At 41.3% G+C, this 24,921-nt stretch overlaps 1 protein-coding gene across 3 annotated transcripts in view; it reads right to left on the reverse strand.

The window, feature by feature from the left end:
* Positions 1-2,159: 2,159 nt before the first annotated feature.
* aldh1a3 (aldehyde dehydrogenase 1 family, member A3) overlaps positions 2,160-24,921 on the reverse strand; it is a 65,441-nt gene continuing 42,679 nt past the window's right edge. For all 3 annotated transcript variants that reach the window (XM_039772705.1, XM_039772703.1, XM_039772704.1), the window contains 5 exons: positions 21,277-21,461; positions 17,116-17,280; positions 14,240-14,397; positions 8,362-8,436; positions 2,160-2,672 (listed from right to left, as the gene is read on the reverse strand). In XM_039772705.1, the coding sequence (XP_039628639.1) occupies positions 2,600-2,672; positions 8,362-8,436; positions 14,240-14,397; positions 17,116-17,280; positions 21,277-21,461 (656 nt within the window). In that variant the 3' untranslated portion in view covers positions 2,160-2,599. The remainder of the gene's footprint in view (positions 2,673-8,361; positions 8,437-14,239; positions 14,398-17,115; positions 17,281-21,276; positions 21,462-24,921) is intronic.

The raw sequence follows: 24,921 nt of genomic DNA on the forward strand, positions 1-24,921 counted from the left end.
AAGGACTTTAAAGTTCCACCACACCACTTGGTCATTTATTAAACTAGGGGGCTTTGCCCCCTGCTTGCTTGCTTGCCAACCCCCCTACCTGCGCTACGCACCAGCAACTTCGCATCTCTGACGCTCGTGTATGTGGATTTCACTTTCACCAAACAACAAATCTTTTAATTCTCGTGGATACGCCTCTTCATTGGGAAGAAACTCTACTTTTCCCTGATGGCAACACGAATTAGACGATCTACAAGTCTCCGACTTCAAGTTTAAATCTGAACAATATATTTGATCTCTTTTCGCTGTTCCATTATTTCACAGAGTAATAATTTCCGTTTGTTTGTGCTAATGTGATCTTTATGATCATTTTTTTGAGAGTTTCGAATTTTAGTACTTTCATTATCTCTAACCTGCTCTCCATGTGTATCACACAAATGAGAAATGATTGAACCGTACACGTGGTTGTAAATGTTTTAGACGTGGACAGGACTTTTCCAAATCTCTTAGCATAAAGTCTTGTCTCGCGGGGCTTGAAATCTACAAGTCTCCGACTTAAAGTTTAAAGCCGAACAATATCTTCATACTTTTGTCATATCTCCTGTGTCCATATATTCGATCTCTTTTCGCTTATACCTTTTCATCAATATTGCATTGAATTTTGATTTGATTTGGAATTACATTGTGATAACACAACGTATAACTGGTCTTGAGTGAATATCGTTTCTTTCTCTCGACACAAATTGTTTCAGACAATAGCATTCACAGAAATGAGAAATAATTGAACAGTGTGTGTGGCTCTAAATGTTTCAGATGTGGGCGGGACTTTTCCAAATCTCTTTGTATAAAGTCTTGTCTCGCGGGGCTTGGAATTTTCTCTCGTGGGATTTCACTTTCACCAAACAACAAATCTTTTAATTCTCATGGATACGCCTCTTCATTGGGAAGAAACACTACTTTTCCCTGATAGCAACACGAATTAAGACGATCTACAAGTCTCCGACTTAAAGTTTAAATCTGAGCAATATATTTGATCTCTTTTCGCTGTTCTGTTATTTCACCGAGTAATAATTTCCATTTATTAGCGCTAATTTGATCTTTACTCTCATTTTTTGTGACTTTCAAATTTTCGTACTTCCATTATCTCTAACCTGCTCTGCATGTCTATCGCACCAATGTTTTTGAGTTCTTTACGACGTTCTACTTTGTCATCTACTCTTTGTCTTTTATTTCCGGCCAAGGGCCTGGTTAAATCTCATGGCAAAAAGTTTCATCTCGCAGGACGTGAAAATGTCCTTCTGAGAAAATCACGTCTCATCTCTCTTCCCAAAATATTTTTATTATAATAGAGAGATATCTATATTTATGTGATATTTACCTTTCACATGTTTCCATCTGAGAAGAACTCATGTCAAAGTAACAGCCTCGATCCACTGCATTAATTCCTCTCAAAAACTCTTTGTCTCCATAAACTGAAAATATTCATCTTCTTCAATTTTTTCTCCTAAGTCATCGCCTGTAGTCCTGCAATCCGCCTATCCGCTCTCCTCTAGACTTTGTCATGCACTGTTACGTCTTTTTAGTAGCCCGAAACTGCACACCGTACTCCAGATGAGGCCTCACCAGTACATTGTATAGCTTATGTTATGCATTGTTAGCACTTTTGTTTTAGTTTTACTATATTAGTGTAATAAAGGTGAAGGTCCTCAAAGCAATGTGCACTCTACATAATGGCTTCCCCTTCTATAAAGTACATTATGATAGAAGCTTGATAATGGAACAAACACAGACAGTCTTATATAAGGTCAATTTGGAGTCATCAATCAATGTAACCTGCTCATCTTCAGGAAAGAAACCCACACAGACGCCTTTGGGGTTGTAGTAAACAAAAGTCACACAAATGGTCACCAGGCAAGGATTCATACCAGGCCTAGTGCTGGGATGCGCGGCATAACCACATTACGTCGCGTTAAAAGTGAGCACATCCATCCATCCATCCATCCATCCATTATCCAACCCGCTATATCCTAACTACAGGGTCACGGGGGTCTGCTGGAGCCAATCCCAGACAACACAGGGCGCAAGGCAGGAAACAAACCCTGAACAGGGCACCAGCCCACCACAGAGCACATACATACTTGTTGTAAATAAAACAAATGACGCTTTGAATCTTCAGGAATCTTCCAGCTACTGTTGATCTTCTTATATATTCATATATTACCATTACTCTAGATGACTTACAAAAATCATGATACACAGTTATTGATTTGTCCATACTTAATAATGATACTGGGCATATTTACTGTTTTTGTTCAGTCGGACTTAAATAAAAAAAAAAAAAATAAGACATGTATGAAATGCACGTCCAAGGCCACTTGTTTCCTTTGGGTCATTAGTTTCCAGTCATTTTTCTTTTGTTGCTAAAAAAATCCACTAAGGTGTAGACTTTTACCATAAAAAAAAAAAATTAAAAAAGACTCTTCGGAGGAAATTTTTGAATAAATAAGAAATATTAGGCTTTTTACAGCTTTCACACTTTTGGAATTTTCTTTTTCTTCCCAAATGTGTCTTTAAAATCCATTTGCTATTGTCGAAGCAGTTCTGGTCCTCTTCAGAGACTCGTCTGTGTCAGTTTCATTGTCACGGTCTTAACTTCGCAGTACTCGGCCAGGGCATAGTCCCCTCTGAAATACAAACATTTGTTTTTATTAATTGCATAGACTTTAGGAGATTTATAAAGTTCAGTGACATTTATGTCTGTCTACTAGATCAGGGGTCCCCAAATCCGGTCCTGGAGGGCCGCAGTGGCTGCAGGTTTTCATTCTAACCCTTTTCTTAATGAGTGACCTGTTTTTGATGCTAATTAACTTCTTTTAAATTCATTTTAATGGACTTGTTTTTGAGGACCCCTTTATTGTTTCTTTTTTCTTAATTAGCAGCCTAACAATAATGAGATACCAAATGAGCCAAAACATGACCAGCAAATTGTGTCCACCATATAATATCTGAAAATGAAGAAAGATGAAGGTCTTAGGTCCCCAAAACAAGGAACAAGGAGAAAAATCAACAATTTCGAAAATGTCTGCTACTGCACAAGGAGAGCAGCAGCATGCCATTGAATTAAAGAACGGGTTTAATTAACAATTAGAATCGACGCCTAATTAAGCAACTGGCTGGAGTGAAATTGGTTGGAGTTTGAGGCCCTGACTTAGTTTGTCTTCTGTTGACTCACTCACTTCACATGTAATTTCTGTTTGGGTGCCATTTAAGGAAAGAAATGAAGAAATTCAGAAGAACAAATTATAAAAAACCATAACGGCGCACTGAATACACTTGACTTGAGCATCCTCTTTCTTTCTCTGTACGTTTAGCATTCGTTTGCTCAGAGGTTGATGTGCTTACTGCTTCCTGAGCAGCTCTTCTTTTCTCCATCCTAGCAGCCCGCTTCTTCTTTTCTTCCCTCGGCATCTTTTCGCGTTAAAACTAATCAATTCAGTGTTTGTGTTGCAATTACTTAGTTCATTTTCTTTAATTCTTTTCCACATAAGCTGACATTTGTGGAATATGGCCAGCAGCTTATCCCGGCCAATACCCCCAAGCCGCCAGATGGAGCCCTCCCTGCAACATGGAGGTGCCCCGAATTCCAGCAGGGCATCATGGACTTTGAAGTTTTAATTCGCAGTTCTGCTGGAAGGAGGCTCAAGGACTTGTATTTTCCGTATAGCCCGGAAGTACATCCCAGCCATAGGGATAGAGGAAATGACGTACTTCCGGGCTGAAGAAAAAGGAGTTTTCACCCGACCCTGAAGTGTTATAAAAGTCACATGGACTGAGGGACAGAAACACTTCCGGGTCAAGAATTTTAAAAGGATTGTGGGAGGTCCCAGCAGGGAGCCGATTTGGGAGGAAGGGTGACTGAGCTGCTGGGAGGTGTGGAGGATAATTGAGAACTAACCAACCCGCGGCGTACCATACGCCGCATAATCAGGCCGGTTTTTTAATAATTTTTAAGCACAGGGAGAAAATTTAACATTTGCAAAATCGGTAATGTAATAAATCAGCAAGAAAAGCAACATTGTAACAATGCACAGAACGAACCAACACACAATCGTCCGTGATTGAAAACTGGCGGACCGCCATCGCGCCCTGCCTGCTCATGTTCCCACCTCCAACTCGTCACTTGAGTCGTTGTCGTCTTTGCACAGTCCACATGCACCTGTGACTCACGTAGACGTTTCATTGCTCTATGCGGTTTTGGCTGCTTTTCTATATATAATTCACCAAGACACCCGACCACGGTAGTAGCGCGAATTGCTGGATGTAGCGTGTAAAACAGTTTGCTCTGGTGCACGCGGTCATGCGTCGTAACCGAAAACTTGTTTTTTAAAGACTGCTCACTTCATTGTGTTTTAACCTCAGTTGTAAAGGAATGTTTTAATGATCCCATGGTATACCCCTCGCAACAGTTTTACACGCTGCATATGCCGATTCACCTCCGCGAGAAACATGCCTCTATTAACAGTCAACGTGTGGGAGGGGTGTGTACAAAGGGTAGGGACGAAAACAGTGGGAGTGTATGAGTCGCACTTAGTGGCAATTCCACGGTTTGCAGCCCGAATGAGGTTCAACGGCTTACCCACGCCTAGACACACGCTCAGTCTCATGCATAATTATTTATTGAATGCTAAACACTTCTGGAAAGACACGGATGTCTAAAACAGGTTAGTGTGAGAATACAACGGTAAGTGAATGAAAAGATGGAACTCTGGAGAGAGCAAAATACAACACAATAGTGAACCCGCGGCATAACAAACGCTGCATAATTATTTATTGATGGTTGAACACTTCTGAAAAGACACAGGGACACCCCTCGCAAACTGTTCTACACGCCGCATACAGCGATTCACATCTGCGACAAACAAACTGTTTTACACACTGCATACAGCGAATGACATCCGCGACATGATTTTTTCCTAGATGGTCCTGTCGCGTCCACCCTCGCACTCGAAGCACACACACCGCCTGGTCATGTGCCCGGTCGCAAGCCGCGTCCAGCCTCGTTCTCGAAGCACACACACCGCCTGGTCATGTGTCCGCTCGCAAGAGAAACTCATGGAGAGCCGCCCACCAGCTGCCTGTGTGTGTGCCTCTGTCTGTCTCTGGCGCGGCTTTCTCTTGCGCTGCCTCTGTGTGAACCGGTCAGGCACAGAGAAGGTCAGCTGCTGACAGAGCGTCTCGACTGTTGCAGGGCCTGCATTGGTGAAGCAGGTGAGGTGGTAATGAAACAAAGGCACAGGGCTTATTGGTTTTTAAAGACTGATTCCTTCATTGTGCTTTAACCTCAGTTTTAAAGGATTGTTTTAAGGATCCCATGGGATACCCCTCGCAAACCTTTTCACATGCTGCATATGGCGATTCACCTCCGCGAGAAACATGGTTCTATGAACAGTCAACGTAGCTCGGAGGTACATGACATTAACCTGACCTGCACTGCATGTGGCCTCTACGACAGACGAACATAAATGACGCCATTTTTTCTGTGTCGTCGTGTCCGAGTTTGTGGGCGTGGCCCTGCGAGTTGTCATTGTATCCAATGGTCTTGGAGTTGGTGGGCGTGGCTCCTTCCTGTGTGCGCAATAGGTGTCTCACTTGTCGCTTCTTAGGGAATCCACGCCCGTTCCGGCGTGCTTTTCATGGTTGTCTTGCCTTATTGAATTATATATATATATATATATATATATATATATATATATATATATATATATAGATTGTATTAATGATTATTATTATCGTATTACTGAGTATAGTGGAGATGAAGGTGCTTTGTGCACTTATTTGTATCAATAAAATAATTTCTTGGGCTTTTATCTGGTGTGTGGTCTGAGGGTTCAAGGGGACGACAGTGCCCCCTATCTGTCACACACTTAAGTCTTCAATCTGCCTCAAGAATGATTTAAGATATGAAGAGGTAGGGGAAGTGACGGCAAAGGTGGTAGGGATGAGAACGGCGCATGGATGCACGCACCGTACGGCCTGGTGCCCACTGCCGAGAGTTGATTCTACAATAAAATAAAATAAAAAGAGGAATAACCTTGGAGGTCAATCGTCACCCCAAAAGAAGATAGTAGACATCTCATAGTATACGTCTACCAAATTTCAGGTCCAACGGTTTGTGAGCTACCGGTGATTTAATATCCTGGACAGACAAATGGACAGCCACGGTAGCGTATTATATATAAAGACAAGTTGTGAAGAAGGGGGCTCTGCACACCCCTGGAGGATGCAGTCACTTCTCCGAGGCTCCCTCCTGAACACTGTTGCAATGGGAACAAATACAGTATGCCTCCTAATTGCTCCGTTAGATGCTCGGCGGCTGCTGCTGCTGCTGCTGTGTCGCGTGATATGCTTCTCGAGCAGCACTTCGTATATTTAAAAGCCTGTACAGCTCCTGTCCTTTTTGCTCATTGCTTTGTCTCTCTCTCCTCCCCGAGACATCCTCTGCTCCTGCTGGGGGGTCCCACTTCAAAAGGTGTGCACGTCGGGAGAGGAAGATGTTTTTGCATTCTTTTAATTGAGAGACGGAACTGTCCCCTCTGTCGATATACAGAGTTTGTTTTACTTCTGAAAGAGTCATATGTTCATTTGAAGTGTTTGAATACTTGCACTGCTGAAAACATATTACTTTAACATGGCCTTTCTATAATTTCAATTTAACTTAATTTAACTTAATCCTGATACTCTGTATGTTCAATTCATCGTAATAACTATTCATGGTGGCTCTAAAATCCATACTGACCCCTACTCTCTTTTCTGTTTCTTTTTCCGGTTTCTTTGTGGTGGTGGCCTGCGCCACCTCCACCTACTCGAAGCTTCATGATGCTCCAACAATGATGGATGGATTAAAAGGCAGAAGTCTACGTGACCATCATCATCAAGCCTTTCCATGAGAACCCTAAATCCAAAGAGGACTGTTTCGTTTATGTGAGGTAGAGGGGACTAGGTGGTCTCATGGTCTGGAATCCCTACAGAGTTTATTTTTTTCTCCAGCCGTCTGGAGTTTTTTTTGTTTTTTCTGTCCCCCCTGGCCATTGAACTTTACTCTTATTCGATGTTAATTAATGTTGATTTATTTTGTTTTCTTATTGTGTCTTTTATTTTTCTATTCTTTATTATGTAAAGCACTTTGAGCTACTGTTTGTATGAAAATGTGCTATAGAAATGAATGTTGTTGTTGTTGAATAAAGTTCCTGTCTCCTACAATCTCCTGTGTTTTGTATGCAATTATGTGAATCCAAGCGTAACAAAGTCAATTAAAAGGAACAGAAAGGGAGTCAATTAGCAGCAAAAACAGGTAACTAAATTAAGAAAAGGGTTAGAATGAAAACCTGCAGCCACTGTTTTCCTCCAGGACCGGAGTTGTGGGACCCCTGTACTTGATGACACAGCCCATGCAAAATTGTGGTCTAGTACTTAAATAACTTAAATCTAAGTAGCATATTGGTCTAACCCTTTAACTTAAGGGAAGAAGCCAGTCAGTCATTATCCAACCCGCTATATCCAAACATAGGGTCACAGGGGTCCGCTGGAGCCAATCCCAGCCAGCACAGGGCGCAAGGCAGGAACAAATCCCCGGGCAGAGTGCCAGCCCACCCCAGGGCACACACAATTAGGATCGCCAATGCATCTAACCTGCATGTCTTTGGATTGTGGGAGGAAACCCACGCAGACACGGGGAGAACATGCAAACTCCACGCGGGGAGCACCCGGGAAGCGAACCCAGGTCTCCTAACTGTGAGGCAGCAGTGCTACCACTGCGCCACCGTGCTCTAAGGGAAGAAGCACCATTTTTAATTGAAATTGATTTAATGAAGTGTAACTCCACTTTGCAGTTGCCTACGGTGCCACTCGCGTCACTCTCAACAAGGTGTTTATCGCGTGGACTATTAACATGTACTGCATCTTTCATTTCAACAGGTGGTGTATACAACCGACACTATAATCTAATAAATTTTAAACCAAAAGAAAAGATCAAAAATAAATAAAGACAAATAAGAGGGAGCACTGATCCCATTGAAGCCCGTTGCTCGTAACAATGAGGGAATTAGCTGATGGTCTGACTGCTGTGGTCTCAAACTTAGGTCATGGGAGGGCAACGTTTCACAAATGTGCCTCAGAGGATCGCCTTCATCAGAGGTAAGCACTCCCACTCAGGGACATGAGGGGACGCTGTTGTTAACAGTGTTGTCCCCCAACACCCAGCGAGGAGAAACCACCCCATGATGGAAACCGACTTCACCCCTTCGGGTCCATTTTGTTACCACCCTGCCGCCCCCAGTCTGATTCTAGTACTGACTGCAGAAGACAAATACTTACAGCTCCCGGCCGTTTCCAGACATCTTGTAGCCTCCAAATGGGGTCTGCACATGAAGAGCATTGTAGCAATTTACCCTGAAGGAAAAAAAAAAAAATGAAAGAAATGCATTGAATGTCATGTGGATGAAAAGGATGGTGCATCTCTTTCAGGCCGGTGTCCCTTTGTTTCAGCCTGTCCGTGCCTCCCATTCGCCATTATGCATTTGGAAACTGCCATTAACATAAGAAAATAAGAAATTTGACAAACAAGAGGAGACCATTCACTCCATTTGACGCTTGTTTGTTTGGCTAATAGCCATCCTGACCCAGTGTCTCATCCAGGCACTTCTTAAAGGTTGACAATGTTTCTGCTCTAACTCCATGTCTCAGTGTTTTATCCCCGATTCTCTTTGTTTCAGATAAACTCTTTGCATTTGCAATACGGATAATAGGTCTGGGGAAGAACATGCAAGAAAGAAATCGCTCTGTATTGTAAAAACAAGACAGCACACTTGAACTTAAAATCACCCTTCAGAAGTTGGCTCCTCTGCAATTACTGGCTGGCATTTTCACTTTTCCTACCTATTGTCACACACGTGCACATGGGAGGCAGCTAAAGGGCTTGAGTGAGGGCAATTCCGAGTCAGACCGGGATGTGGCAGAGTGCACGGATTCTTTTTCTCCTTGGCCTGCAGACCATCCATGGGAGATCCCTCCTGGCCCTGATTAACGTCACTTCCGGGTCCAAGCCTATGGAGGAAGACCTTGGTGGCTCTGGTACCTTTTGATGTCATGTCCGGTGCTCGAGCCTATGAGCCTGACCCCTCTGACGTCACTTCCTGTCTTTCCCTTTAAAAGCCTCCACCTTTTCCTTATTCCCTCAGTTCTGTTTTGGACTCTTTTTTTGTGCACATCAGCGCTGTATAAACAGCATTTTTACAACTTTGCAGCCAGGATACCAAATATACGGGTGGCTGCCCCAACCCTTGCTATGGCTCTGTGTGGAGTTTCTGACACCGCATACGCTTGGTATCTCTGTATCCATTAAGCCAGTGTTTCTCAGCCATCGTGTTACCACTTGCTATAGTTTATGAAGGTAGTGGGCTGCGTTGGCTTGTGAGTGAGTCACTGTGGTTCATGACTTGGTTGCCACTACGACGATCACGTTTGTTCCCCCTACACCATGAGGTTTGCACATTTCAACACAAGCGGACCCACTAGGTGGGATAAATTGGGTCACAAAGCCAAAAAGCATTGAGAAACAATGCTAAGCACAATCTATTTGTTCCTTATACACGCTTTTGGTTTTCAAGCCACAGCCTTTAGTACTAGGGTGGTGTGCCGTGTTAGCCATTATGGATGTAGTGAGAAGTCAAGCAAAATTACACCTTTTATTGGCTAACTAAAAAGATTACAATATGCAAGCTTTCAAGGCAACTCCTTGTTCAGGGAATCGGGCACTTAGGTACTTAATAGAATTTCAGCCTTGACCCTTTTTGGGGGTGGAGGTGGTTGAGGGGTCAGAGTAAGCGACAAGAAATCCATCGACCAGTAGCACCACACAGGTTATGGCGGTCAAGTAATGTTGAGCACACTTGCCATTCAGGCACTCGGAGTTTGATTCCTGCCCGTTTCTGTTCATCTTTACTTTAATTAAGCATTTCCCTCACTCTTTGTGTCATATAGTGGATTCAGAAAGTGTTCAGACCTTTCTGGAAAAAAGTGTCACTTTGTCATTATGGGTTACTCACTGTAGACTGATGGGCAAAAATGGCAAATGCATCTGTTGTGATGTGAGATTTTGCATATGTTCATAAATATTTTGTACGTCTTCATCTGTAACTTTGGCAAAACGATGTCATTTTAGTGTTACATTAGTGAGAAGCATTCATGTGTACAACCCAATGGGGACTAAGTCCGGAAAGTGAATTTTACGACGGGTTTTGGGGGGGGGGTAGTGTCTGAAACCAGTTTGGCAAGTGTTTCTCTGAAGTCTCTCAACCCCCATAAGAAAGCCAGGCTGCCTAACTTTAGCTTAACATATGGTCTTGAGGGATGGCAGGTGTTAAGATGTTTTCTGGTCTGAAGTATGGCTCTTTGGAACTGGCTTGTATCAGAAGCCTTTGAGTACCATGATGTCCTATTGGCTCTAGGGGTTGGACAGAACATCTATAAATCTGCTTGCTTAACCTCTCTCTCTCTCTTACCAAACTGATCCATGAACTGAAAGGACAACACAATGGAGAGCACAGCTCAGCAGCCATTTTGAGACAGACATGCGGCCTGTTCTGAAGAAAGCTGACCTCCAATGATGCCTTAACTAGAGACATGGGAAAGAGGGGTCCTTTCATCTGAGCAACGTTTCAGCCGTGGCATGGCCAAATGGGGAGGCAGCTAGATGGATGAGGTCTCCAGGACTCTAAAAATATCCAAACCTAATTATGTCATATCATCTACTGTTAAACCGTACTTCTAAAATTTTTATTATGCTTTATTAAGGAATTGTTCTGTTCTGTATATTGTATTGTATTGACCCCCTTCTTTTGACACCCACTGCACGCCCAACCTACCTGGAAAGGGGTCTCTCTTTGAACTGCCTTTCCCGAGGTTTCTTCCATTTTCCCTACAAGGTTTTTATTGGGAGTTTTTCCTCGTCTTCTCAGAGAGTCAAGGCTGGGGGGCTGTCAAGAGGCAGGGTCTGTTAAAGCCCATTGCGGCACTTCCTGTGTGATTTTGGGCTATACAAAAATAAACTGTATTGTATTGTATTGTATTGTACATTTTAAGTAACTAACAAGTCTGTGTGCCGCCTGAACTACACATCACCATTTATCAGGTTGTATTGTTGCCAGTATTCAAATGTACTTTGCATATTGTTATCAATTATGAATATTATGAATTTAGAGAAAAGCCAAGCAAAATGACACCTTTATAGCCAATAAAAGGTGTCATTTTGCTTGGCTTTTCTCTACATTCATAATGGCTAACACGGTACAACACCCTAGTACTATGAATATTATCAATAATACATTGTTTAAATTGTAACTTAACTCCTACTTGTCTTTTACTACACCGAATTGCCTGAGGTTATAGATGTAGGAGGGAAGGTGGAGAGGAGTTATCTTCTTATATAATACGCTACCATGGCTGTTCATTTGTCTGTCCAGGATTTGAAATCACATGTAGCTCGCAAACCGTTTCACGTATTGACTTGAAATTTTGTACACGGATACTACGTGACGTCTACAATCCGCTTTCTGGGTGATGATTGACCTCCAAGGTTATTCCTCTTTTTATTTTATTTTAGTGTCGAATCAACTCTCGGTCAGCGCGCCGCAGGGCGGCTGTGCGGCGCATGCGCATGGGCGCCGTTCTCATTCCCTACCACCTTCGCTTATCATTCTTGAGGCAGATTGAAGGCTTAAGTGCCAGCTTAAGTAAAAAAAATTAAAGAAAACATACTAAGTAATTGCAACACAAAAACTAACTTAATCAATTTTAACGCGAAAAGATGCCGATGAAAGAAGAGAAGCAGCGGGCCACTAGGGTGGAGAAAAGAAGAGCTGCTCAGGAAGAAGCGAGCGCATCAACCTCTGAGCAAAACGAATAGTAAACATATAGAGAAAGAGGAGGAATACTAGAAATACTCACGTCAAGTGTATTCACTGCACATTATCATGCAGTGCGCCGTTACTGGTATACTATAATACCTTATAAACAGTGGTAAGTCTGTGAGATTTGAGGTGTTCTGACAGAGACTACATATTAATAATACAATAGGGGAAAGTAGAGCCATATATTACTCTACCAAGACAAAACAGTATCCAAATCAAATGAAATCTGCAACAGAAATGTGCAGAAAGTGAAGGGGTCTCAATACTTTGTCAATCCACTGTAGCTGCTCATCCGTATCTCACTTTATTATCTCATTATTGTTTGGCTGCCAGTTGTGGAAAAAATGAAACAATTGAGAGTTCAGTCTGAATCTTAAAAGGCCAGTCCATGACAATTAAGGCAAAAGATGGATGGGATGTCTCATTAGTAGAAGTAATTAATTATCAGTTAAGACAGTAAAACCTGCAGTTACTTAGGCTCACCAAGAGTCTGAGTTTTGACACGGCCGGCTCACAGGTTCTCAAAGGACATTAAAAGAAAGAATCGTGTGACTTTAGATCTCAATCCAAATTTCAGACTTTGAGTTTTTAATATTGTGACACAGAGCGACTAAATTAGAAATACTACCATTTCATTTATACAGTATATGCAGCATTTTTACAGACCTCTTTTTTAAATTACAACAATATGCCTGCCTTAAACAAGAACTAAAATATCACAAAAAATACTTCAGTGGTATTGCATTTTGCATACATTTTGGTAAACTCAAAGTGTATACTGTATTTATATTGTAAATATGGAGATAGTCATGTCAGATTTTTAATAAATTTGTATTAAATACCCAGTTACAAAGAAAATAATGGCTGCAATTTTACTATTTTTTTACTTGTTTCAAAAAACGGTAGTCATGACATTAGAAATTAGGAAGTTGCATGGCGTGCAATGATATTACCAAGTGAGGTTCTGCCATCTTGTGGTGAAGCTGTGTAAGTATAGTTAGTACAGTATTTGGTTTGGAGACTTCAATTCATTTTTTAAGATCATGTTGTCCAGAGACGTTCTAGTATATAGTTAGATAGATGGTATAGTAGAAAAGATTAAAAATTTAGATAGACAGATAGATATACTTTTAAAAAAATGTAAAAATATATAAGAACATATTTTTATTTGTCCCCCAAAATGAAATTCTTCCTCTTTAATTCTACGGGAAGTAAATGTCTGGCAACAGTATGTGGACATGTAAAACATCAGTTACTGTCTTATGGGTAGCCGGAAAATGCACAGCGCAGCATTCTGGTGTTAGTCCAGTTGAACAGATAGATGGTATAGTAGGCAAGATTAAAATGTTAGGTAGATGGTATAGTAGGCAAGATTAAAAATTTAGAAAGATGGATTTGAAAGGCACTATATAATAGGTAGATGGTATAGTAGGCAAGATTAAAAATTTAGAAAGATGAATTTGAAAGGCACTATAGAATAGATAAATAGATGGTATAGTGGGCAAGATTAAAAATTTAGAAAGATGAATTTGAAAGGCACTATAGAATAGATAAGTAGATGGTATAGTAGGCAAGATTAAAAATTTAGAAAGATGGATTTGAAAGACACTATATAATAGATAGTATAGTAAGCAAGATTAAAATGTTAGGTAGATGGTATAGTAGGCAAGATTAAAAATGTAGGTAGATGAATTTGAAAGGCACTATATAATAGATAAGTAGATGGTATAGTAGGCAAGATTAAAAATTTAGAAAGATGGATTTGAAAGGCACTATATAATAGATAAATAGATGGTATAATAGGCAAGATTTAAATTTTTAGGTAGATAGTATAGTACTTCCTCCCAACTGACTGACTCTTCTATTTCAAAGGTTTTCAAGATGCCCAGCTAGCCAACAGATCTCTTTAGTATGTGAATGCCTTTTGTTGTGTTACTCTGGGATGGTGCAGTGGTCAATGTCAGCACTGTTGTCTTGAAGTTCCAGAGTCATGAGCTTGAATTTATATCCTGGGCTGAATACTTCTTGCGTAGAGTTTGTAACTTCTCCTAATTTTTGAGTGTGCTTTCTACTGCCACTCTCTAAGATTTGAATGTTAAGCTAACGGTGTCTAAATTGGACAGATATAAAGTGTGTTAGTTGGCCCTGTGAAGGACTGGATTACTGCCTGGATAGGCTGTGGCACATTGTGACCCAGGGTCCAACAATGGAGTGATGGACTTTACTCCATAAAAAAATACCCATTAGTACAATATAATTTAGTGACAGCAGGTAAGACATCTTACCATACAGTTCCAGACTGCAGGGCCGAGGCGGTACTCAGAGCTTTGTCCATGCTTTTTGTAAACACTGCCGCTACTAAACCATATTCAGTGTTGTTGGCTCTTTTGATGACTTCTTCTTGGGTTTTAAACTTCAGGATACACTGCACAGGACCAAAAATCTGCAAAGAGGAAGCAAGCTTTCAGTGACCAGAACTAACCATACAATCATCAAGTTCTGAACATTTTGCTTTTCAGCGTGTGTGCTTCATTAATTTTGTTGGAAACTGCCATTAGCCTTGCAGATACATCACACACTGTGCAGGTGCTACATGACTGGGCAGTTTTGGCCTGCTGTCCTCATAAAGGTTCATGAAAAGTATGGAAAATGTAAAGCATTAATAAGCTGTAAACAGAATAAGTGGGCACAAACATCTCAGTCTAGTCAACATCTATATAAAAAAAAACCAAAAAACAGTATGGGGTTAATCAGCGTAGTGACACACAGAGGAACTGGTAGGCAGAGGTGAGCAGAGTGGTCCGGGAGATGAATCATAAGTCAAAAATAAAATGGGGGTCACAACCAGAAGGACACGATGATTGTGCGTCAAAGACGAAAACAAAAGGAGAACTTCAAAAGTCAAACAAGTGATAGGAGACAAGGATTAAAAAATAGGAAATCTCTCTTGTCCTACGTGCACCTTCAGCATCTTATCTCTGTATTTTATGTTTGTGAACGTCTGTTCCCCGGAGCTCCCTCACTCATGAATGTTCCCGTAAGGCCTAAAGTCTCGGTCATTATTTTTGAGATGCCTTTCTCACCTCCTGTCCGGTTTTATATTTGTCATCTTTGAAGACGACTCTCAGTGTGCCTCCTACTCCTTCACTCCTGCCTCTCACACTGGCGCTTCCTCTTCTGTTGCATCACCAAAGCCAAATTGACCAATCAGATTGCCCAAAGGAAGTGGAAACACAGACCATAGAGTTTTATTATATTATAAGTTGTCAAGGTTCCTGCTTCAACTCCACGACTTGGTAGTCTGTTCCAGATTCCCACAACTCTTTACATAAAGAAGAGCTTCCAGGCTTTAGTCCTGAATATACCGTACATCTCTTTAATTTCCATTGATGTCTTCAAAATTTTCAAAAGGCATTAGATCCTGCAGAATTAGTATCTGTGATCACTTGCTCACATACCAGTGACCTGAGCAGTCTGGTTTTATGCCTAAGAAGTCTACCATTGCCTGCATTTTGGCACAGAGGGCTCTCATGGATCGCAAGTGCAAATATCGGCCGAGTTTCTTTGCAGCGTTTGTGGATTTTCGTAAAGCGTTTGACTCAGTTGATCAAACTGTCCTGTGGGCCATCCTGAGACTTGCAGGATCCCATCAAAGTTGCTGGATGTCATGGCCGGCCTGTACACTGGTACTGTGAGTGCTGTGTAGAGTGGAGGCAGACCCTCTGTGGTTTTCCCCGGTTGATTCTGGGGTACGTCGGGGTCCGTGTTCTGCTCCTACTCTGTTCAGTGATCACATGGACTTCGTGAGGTTTGTTTCTTCTGTTGGTGAAGAAAGATTCACTGATCTTGACTTTGCTAACGATGCTGTGATCTTCGCGGAGTCCATGGGGGCTCTCGGGAGACTGAGTGAGGGGTCTGAGGGTCTGGGCTTGCGGGTGGCCTGATAAAAACCAACAGCCAGTCTTTTAATGACATGGCCATCAGCAGTGTGTCTGTTTGCAGAGAGAGAGTGTCGACCTCGTCGAGTGGTTTACTTACCTCGGCAGTGACATTCATGTCTCTGGTGACTCTTCCTATGAAGTCAGTAGACATATTGTGAGAGCTTGGGGGGCATGAGGTCCCTAGAAAGGGGTGTGTGGCGCTCCCGATATCTATGCAAAAGGATGAAGGTCCAAGTCTTTAGAGTCCTGCTGCTTTCTGGCTGCGAGACATGGACGCTGTGCAGTGACCTGAGACGAAGACTAGACTCATTTGGTACGGAGTCTCTCCGGAGAATCCTTGGGTACCATTGGTTTGACTTTGTGTCGAAAGGGTCGCCCAACATAACAGCTAGCTGTGGCAGATAGATGGTAATTTCTGGAGGGTGGGATTCAAATGTGTGTCTGCCTGGGGGGTTGCCAATCAGGATCCTGAGGTGTTTCGTCATGTTGTGGGTGTGCCAATGCGCTGTACCAGTGCCTACTCCCTGACCTGATCTGACCTACCCATCCAATACCAGGTGGCACTCAATTTTGCCATCCTTAACAAAAGAAATTGTACTACTTCAACAATTTCATCAGGGTATTGGAAACATTCCTTATTGATTTTCTTCCATGCTGACATGTTTCCTACTGATTTTTTTTAGCCACATGTACAGCACATGCTGTAACCTTCCTTTACTGTGTAACTGTCATTATATATAAGATGTCTGGTATAATATCATTTTCTTCATATTTCAGTCTATTAGGAGAGACAAACGTCTATTTGAAAATAATCATCCATTAGAACTCTCTCTCTCGATTACTTATATATATATATATATATATATATATATATATATATATAGTGTGTATATATATATAAGTAATAATATACATATATATACATATATACATATATATACATATATACATATACATATATACACACACACACAGTAAATGCAGCATGTCTGATGACTAGGAAACACGTGGGAATGTTCAATTTTATAGCATTGTCTCTTTAATAAAATCACTGTGTTCTGAATATAGTGACAGTAGATGGCGCTAAAACACTTACATGGCAGTCCAGTTAAGCTGAGCAATCAGCTGTTTAGCAGGCACCTTCTCATCTCCCAGAGAAGGTTCACCTTTCCTTACAACTGGAATTGTTATACATGACACAATTTTGTTTTTAAACATACCTCCTCCTTTGCAATTCTCATATGGTCTCCCACTCCAGAAAATATGGTAGGCTGAATAAAAAGTCCTCTGTCTTGTATGGCCGATCCTCCGTATTCTAGTATGGCTCCTTCCCGTTTTCCACTATCTATCAACTCCATGATTTTGTCAAACTGGTCCTGGTTAATCTGGAAAAAATGCAGAGAGAATTGGCAAGATAATTCATGGGTCAATACAGGGAAACAGCTGGAGAATTACATAAATATAGGCAAAATAAATAGATATACAATGTGTGCAAGTTATATGTGTGCTTTACGTACTATATATATCCACCTTAATAAAAGGATAAGTGTCTGTGTGTCCATCTGTTTGCTATGTCTCTGTTATATGCCATTTAGTATGGGATTTGTAAAAGCAACAGTACTGTTTGTGATGTGCCATCTGTTGTAATGAAGATTGCAATATATTTTATTACTACAAAAGTTTGTGATGTGAGATATCTGTTGGAATGAAGAATGTAATGCATTTTATTGTTTATTGCAAATATGTATGATGTGCCATTCTATTACAATACTACAAATTTTTGTAATGCGCCATATGATTGAATAAGGAATGCAATGTGTTTTATCACAACAAATGTTTGCCATTGTGTCATCTGTTAGACTGAAGACTAATGTAGTTTATTACTACAAATATTTTTGATGCACCATCTGTTGAAATGAATACAGTGCATTTTATTAGTACAAATGTTAGTGACGTGCCAGCTGTTGGAAAGAACTGTGAAATACATTTTATTACTGCTAATGTTTGTGATAGCCCTGTCTGTTACGAGGAACAATACAATGCAATTTTTTACTACATGCATTAAAAATACATTCCAGTAGATGGTGCACTGCAAATGTTAATGCTGAATATGCTGAAGGCTACAGTACAGTGATGTGTATTGTACAAACACATACTCACTACACATTTTAGTTCCTCATATTAAGAGACAATGATTACAAGGAATGACTTGTGAAGAGCAGAGCCATACCACATGAAGTTCCTGGTCCAGGCAGTTTATGATGTTCTCCCAAGCTCAACCAATCTTCACTCACTCACAGACTGCCCAACTCTACCCAAAGGAAGGAACACTGAAGCACGTTCTCACTGGCCGCCCAACAGATTTAGCAGTTTGGCCTCCCGGTGAGACTTAAACAAGACTCTAACGTCCCTTAAGTGAATAAGAACGTGAAAAACTAAAGTTGAAATTGTAGCGAGTGAGACAATGGAGCACACAGCTTCCCCAGACCCTGATTTGACTTCCACTTTAACATGTTTGGAGTTTTGAATGTTCTCCCCATGAGGATCAGGGGCTATTATTTCATTGTTAGGGAACATGACATGCAATGGATTGGCAGGCCTTTCTTTCTTCCTGGCAGTCAGTTCTGTAACTGGACTATTTGGAATGAGCAGATTCAGGCAGAGGGATGGATGGATTGGTACCAAAAATGGATGAGTGGCTGGGGATTAAAACATACTGGATTCAGACTTTGTAATTTTTATCTAAAGTTTTATTGGTATGATAGGCTTTGTGGCGGAGAAGGTTTAGAAAATTAAAAGGATGGATGGATTACCAGAAAGGTTACTGTGAAGAGCAGAATAAACAGTAATCTCATGATTAAAGACACAAAAGATGGAGAAGCAAAGGTCGACAAGGGTGGAGGGTTGGGAAGATCGCCAATTGTCTCTTTAATTACCAGCCACGACTGTTAAAATGCTGCTTTTTCTTTGATAATTACCCCTTTTCAGTTTCTTTAAAGATCACCTATGCATTGTTTCTCGTGCCCCCACTGTTGGCACACATGTAGGGCTTAACCTTTATTTTCCCTTTTCCTATTTTCAGAGGATGGGGGGCTTTGTGCAACTGTTCATTTACTTAAAGCAAAAAAAAAAGAAATGGCATTGCAACATTACACCTCATCCAGAACAAAAGACATAAAGGATCAAAGCCAAGTGGCCAGCGGACGATAAAAAGAACTAACTTGTATAATGTAAAGCCCAAAAGGACCATTCAGAGGCACGCCCTGGTAAAGAATTTGTAAGTAGACGCGCTACACTAAACCGCGAACAACAGTAGGAATAATAAAAAAAAGAAAGAAATGTTTGTACAGGAACTCAGCTGGTTGAAAAACGCAGCCACATCTGTTATTCAAATTCTGTCAGTAAGTCATGCAATTTAACGTTATTTTTTATAGCGCCTTTCTACAGAAAAAGACATCCTAGGCTACTTTACAAATGCACATCTACGTTGAGGTTGTTTCCTTTTATTTCTTCCAGGCAAGTGAAAGGCGAAGTTCACGTTTGTTCAGCAACTCTCATGGTAAGCTGCTGGGGTAGATTTTTTTTTGTTTAAGTTTATAAATTATGTTTTTATGAGAGCAGTCATGACTGTGTGAAAATAAAACGTTCAACTTCAAACATACCAAATATATATTTTTTAGGTCAAATAGTAAGTCGGCTGGCAGCTTTTTGAAGCAGAGTCCAAATCCTTAGGCAATGCCACATTGGCCGTCCTTCATTTTATGAATCTGTTTGCGGTGGACTTGATCAGATGTTTGGTTTTATCGACAGAAATAAAATCATACAGTGATTTGCTTATTCGCCAATCATGCAAAAACGGCTGGACCGATTTTACAAAATTTTACAGCTGGTCTCTTTAAAAATTTGCTTCTATGGCGTAACGGGAAGAAGGGGACAACCCAAAAAAAAAACCCAATGTCAGTACAGGGACTACAATTCCCATCAGGCAGCAGGTGTGCACTGGGGCTGAAGGGAGGTTGGCGTTCTTATTACGTATCAGTTTGAATTTATAGTAAATGCAGAAAGTCTTCGGACTCTTTCGCTTTCTGCACATTTTATTTTGCGATAGATGGGTCAGAATACTTTTATGAGAAGAGATTTCAGTTTTTGATTTTTAATAAATTTGTAAACCTTTCCGAGAACATGTTTTCGCTTTGTCATTATAGGTTATTGCCTGAAGATTGATGGGCAAAAATTTGTGAGTGTCAGTAGGCTTTGCGCCCTAGGAACCATGTTACCCGAACTATTCTAGAACATTTCAGTAATTCTTCACCGCTCTGATGCTGATCTTTCTGATCATAAAATAGGCCATTACGATAGCAATTCACAAGATGCAGAATTCCGGTATTTGAGGGTTCCTCTAGAGCGCCTCTTTCTCTTGCACGATTTGCCTCACAAACTAATCGGCACATCGTCATCTCAGAACAGGCTAACATTTCGATTTTGGTATTTTCCCATCCAGCAGTTTCAGCTCTGGACCGTTCTTAAGAAACAGTGACACACAGACACACACACACATCATTAAGATAGCAATAGTTTTGTCATCAGGGAACCCTAAAACATCGAGATCCATCGAAAACTGGAGATCGAAATTTTTGACGAATCTAAAGCTTTTGCTCCTCCCCCATAGATAATAATTAATGGTGGGGGAGGGCACAAAGCAAAAATGGCCAATTTATCCCTGTCAAATTAAATCTACAACACAATAAAATGAGTGCAGAAAGTGAAGTGGGCTGAGTACACAGCCCTGGGGGGCTCCCAGTGATAGTACTGTATTTCAGATGGTGTTTCCGACACAGACTGTCTTGGTATCTGTGTCAGGAGCTTCAGAATCCAGTTGCTTAGGGAAGTATTATACCCTAGCAGAGTCAACTATGATCATTTTAGGCTTTGGTGCCATTAGAGTGCCACAATTTGTAGCAATTTTAACTCAACACCTTCGTAACATTATCGAATGCTGTCCCCTGTAATAATACGGAGATCTTCAGTGAGGTGTCCGAGTTCCACTACCGTAGATGCTTTCGATGGTCTGTGCTTTCAGTTATTAAACCTGCCATCCACTTTATTAATTTGGGATTAAACATTTCTTTGTGAAACCCACGGGGGTTTATAACACTGTGTGTCATTTAATTAGAAAGGCAGTCCCGGCTATAAATACAGTACCATCTGCTCGCTCCTCGACTCTGCTGGCATCATCCTCGATCACCACCTGAGCAGCTCACTTCACTCATTTTTGCCCATTCCCACCCTTATTACCTTGAAAGATGCTAGAAGATAGACCCAAAGGTGGCACTTTATTGTCTTTAACAAAGAGCTAAAAGCAGAGGTGCACTCGGAAGTACCTGCGGTCCTTGTGCTGTCTTCATGTCAAAGGGATCTCCGATGACCTGCCGTTTTGCCCGCTCCACGCTGCGTTTGATGAACTCGTCGTATATGCACTCCTCTACGAAGATGCGGGAGGCTGCGGTACAGCATTGGCCCTGGTTGAAGAAGGCTCCCTGCTGGGTGGCATCCACTGCCCAGTCCACTGCAGATAGAAGCACAATGAGACAGCTGTGGATGTGGCACACAAGTAGCATATGAATTAGGTTAATAATTCAGAATTATGATTCATTCAGTTTTATATAGCTTTTGGGCACACATCTAATCATAGACTATGCCCTGGATGTGTCATGGCAGCTGGCAGTGGTCCTGGAGTTGACTTTGCATGTTGTCCACATCCACCGTTAAGCAAAATGAGCAATAAATAGGTCATCATGGCGGTTGGGGGAGTTAGTGGACACAAATTTTCCATTGCCAGATTGAGCATTGACCACATGGTGTAAAACTGCAAATGATGCAGCTGTACCAAGTTGTACAAAAAGGGGCTTCCACATTAAAAGAAAAACTTACATACACATTAATAAAACAGTAATAATAGAGGTTAATGATATGTATATTAATCTTGGGAATACAACAAAATTAGAATCTGTTAACTGGCACACAGTCCACCGAGGCTCACATGACCGTCCTCGCCTTGGTCACATCGGCTGCCCCGTTCGAGCGAGTGCAGGGCACCATAGCCAGACATACAGTAATTATTGTACTTGTACGATAGATAATACATAGCATTCCTTTATCATAGGAATTTTAATTTTGTACAATAATTTTATATGGAAACAAAATAAATATTTGTAATGCCATGTGTTTTGACTTTACACGCAGAGACCCCCCCCTTATACCTACACCTACTGTATGGGGGCACCAAAATCTTTTAAATGCTTTGGGCCTGCAAAAGTCTTAATCTGGCCCTGCCTACTAGTGGGCATTTTTGGAAGTGCTTTTGGGATCACCTAACGTGTGACGCACCATACCATACCACTCCATACAAAACCTGACAAGAATAACTGATTGAAAAGTATATTTTCCAAATGTACAATTAAAAAAATTGACGTAAGCTCCCAAAACATACGGAAAGCTCGATCGAGAACTGAATGTTTTCCTACAGTACATTAAATTTAATGAAGGGCATTCTTTCAGTCAGTTTGGATTTCTGCTGATCAAAACAAAAAAACTACAGGAACAGATGGCAGCACACTAAACATATGTCACGGAATTGGAATGTATTGAGAATTATTATTTATTTATGTGATTTTTTTTTTTTTTGCTTTGTGACATGTGGTTGGCATAAAAATGTGCTTCACATTTTTCTTCTAGGCATTCCTCAGATTCAGTTCATGTGCACGAGAAAGAAAATCCTTCAGGCGGATAACAACGTCGGTGACAGTTGGAATTCACAACGCATTTTGGACATTTTTGTACAAAAGCATGAAACCGTATTGGCACGTGATTAGTTGGAACAAAAGTATTCAACACGTCAGTGGAAGAAAATGCGTGCTGGTGAATGGCAGATATGATGATGTGGTTATCCCACTCTTTGTTACTTGTCAGTACACTTACGTGTACCACAGTTTTATGGAGGTCAGCAATCGTGTATTCACAGTGTCTCTCTCTATAATATATATTTTATATATGTAATATAGTGCCTCTCAATATCTATCTATAAAGTAGTTTTCATATTGCATTATTATACCCAGACAAAATCTACCAAGACGCGAGAAAAACTTTGTACACTCAATGATCAAACTGCAATGCCAACTACTGTGTCCCCTTGATGCCACCATACAACAACCCACAAATTGATCTTATGAATCTGGTTCTAACATTTTAGGGTCAAAGTAGCTGACGCCCATCCCAAGTAATTTAAAGTTGCCCAGTTCGGGTTTTTCCTGTGGTGGCCAGGGCCACCTTAACAGCATCATAAGCCCCCGGAGCAAAGTAGTGCGCTGGGGCCTTTGTTTTTTTTAGCAACACAGAAATATGCATAGGCATCACAAACTTTGTGGACCCCTATGCTCCTGGGGCCCTGGGTCGGTGCCCACTGTCCCCATATATTAAGATGGCCCTGGCTAGTAGCTCCTGATCAAAGTCTAGTGCAGCCACCCATGATACTTGGAATAAAGGCGGGTGCCCCAGCAGTCCTGTGACAAATCTTCTGCGACCAAGTCTGGAAACCATTAGGAGCAATTTAAGAGAATTTACATTAGGTAGAATGTCCAGTGGGTGCTGGGTGGTCTTTTGGCCTTGGAACAGCACCCACCACACCACGAAACAGCTCCGGATCCTGGGTGGTAACCCCCTAGGCAGACTCATGGTCCAGTCTCACCCGCTGGAAGTGACCCTCTATCTGCCGCAGGCAGGTGTTACGTGGGCATCCCCTTGGGCTGGTCCAGCCACTTGGGTCCTCAATGATGAGGTCCCTGAGAGACAGATCACCCTCGGAAGAATCGCGCCACGTGGAAACCCCTGCAGATTTCATTTTGTTTTTTGTGTCCTTCTGGCTTTTAAACTCATCATTGTAGTCCGCTTTAGAGATATACTGCAGAATATCTATTCATCGGTCAGCTTTGCCCTCAAAATACATGGCACTCTGATCTTAATAAGGCTAATTAAGCAGACACAATGGTGTAAATCAAAAGATGTAAAAAGATTAATGAGTTCCTAAATAAGGGGAGATTCCAATAGAATGATGTTCACCCTGCATCAATCCACCCATCTCTTTTACACACTGGATTTTTTTTTTCCATTATGGTACCAAAGAGAGATGAAGCTTCCATTGTCATCATTAGGTTTAAGCCAAGCAGCAGCCATGAAGAGGGTGGCAACACACCACTGAGCAAACTCACTCATTGACACTGAGCTGGGAAAAGCCATCATGGACAAGGAGAGAACATGCAAACCCCACGCAGATAGTGAGCAGGCTGGGAATTATACCGGAGGCTTTGGAGCTGTGAGATAGCCTGGAATGAATGAATATTTCATTTTCTGCTTGCCTGCCTTTCTGTTCATCCTAAGTGTGTGTGGCCCACAACGGAATGATCCCATTTGTAGTGTCACTGCTACTAAACCCTTTGTTACATGGCTGAGGTCCCCTACAGCACCAAATGACAGCAATAGAATATTTGACAAGGCAAAAAGAACCGAATGTGAAACTGGAAAAAACACAGACAAAAGAAACAACATACAAGAAAGATGGCTATTGGATTACAGCCCACCGATTCCAAAAACAAAATACAGTTGCTATGACCTCAATTAATTTGAATAATCAAAAATAAGCAACAGCTGCTATTTTATGAAGATGACACGCTTAAGTGACAAGCATGAAAAAGAAGGCATTGCACCCTGAACGTGGAAGAAGTGTCTGGATGACATTTGGGGACGACTAACAGCAAATCAAATGAGCTCCTCTCGTTTATCAAACGTCTACATTCAAAGTCTGTGAGTTGATTTTTCTTGGATCGTTGCCTCATTGGATATTTCTTCATATTTTATTAACGTTGCCTAATATAACCCACATTTTACACCTTTCTATAAGCCTTTTGGGTAAACGAGGCAGGGCTTTGTTAGCAGATCAGATGGAAGGGTCCCCATTGTTACACGCATACTGG

The sequence above is a fragment of the Polypterus senegalus genome, chromosome 12, assembly GCF_016835505.1.
Source record: "Polypterus senegalus isolate Bchr_013 chromosome 12, ASM1683550v1, whole genome shotgun sequence".
NCBI classification, from domain to species: domain Eukaryota; kingdom Metazoa; phylum Chordata; class Cladistia; order Polypteriformes; family Polypteridae; genus Polypterus; species Polypterus senegalus.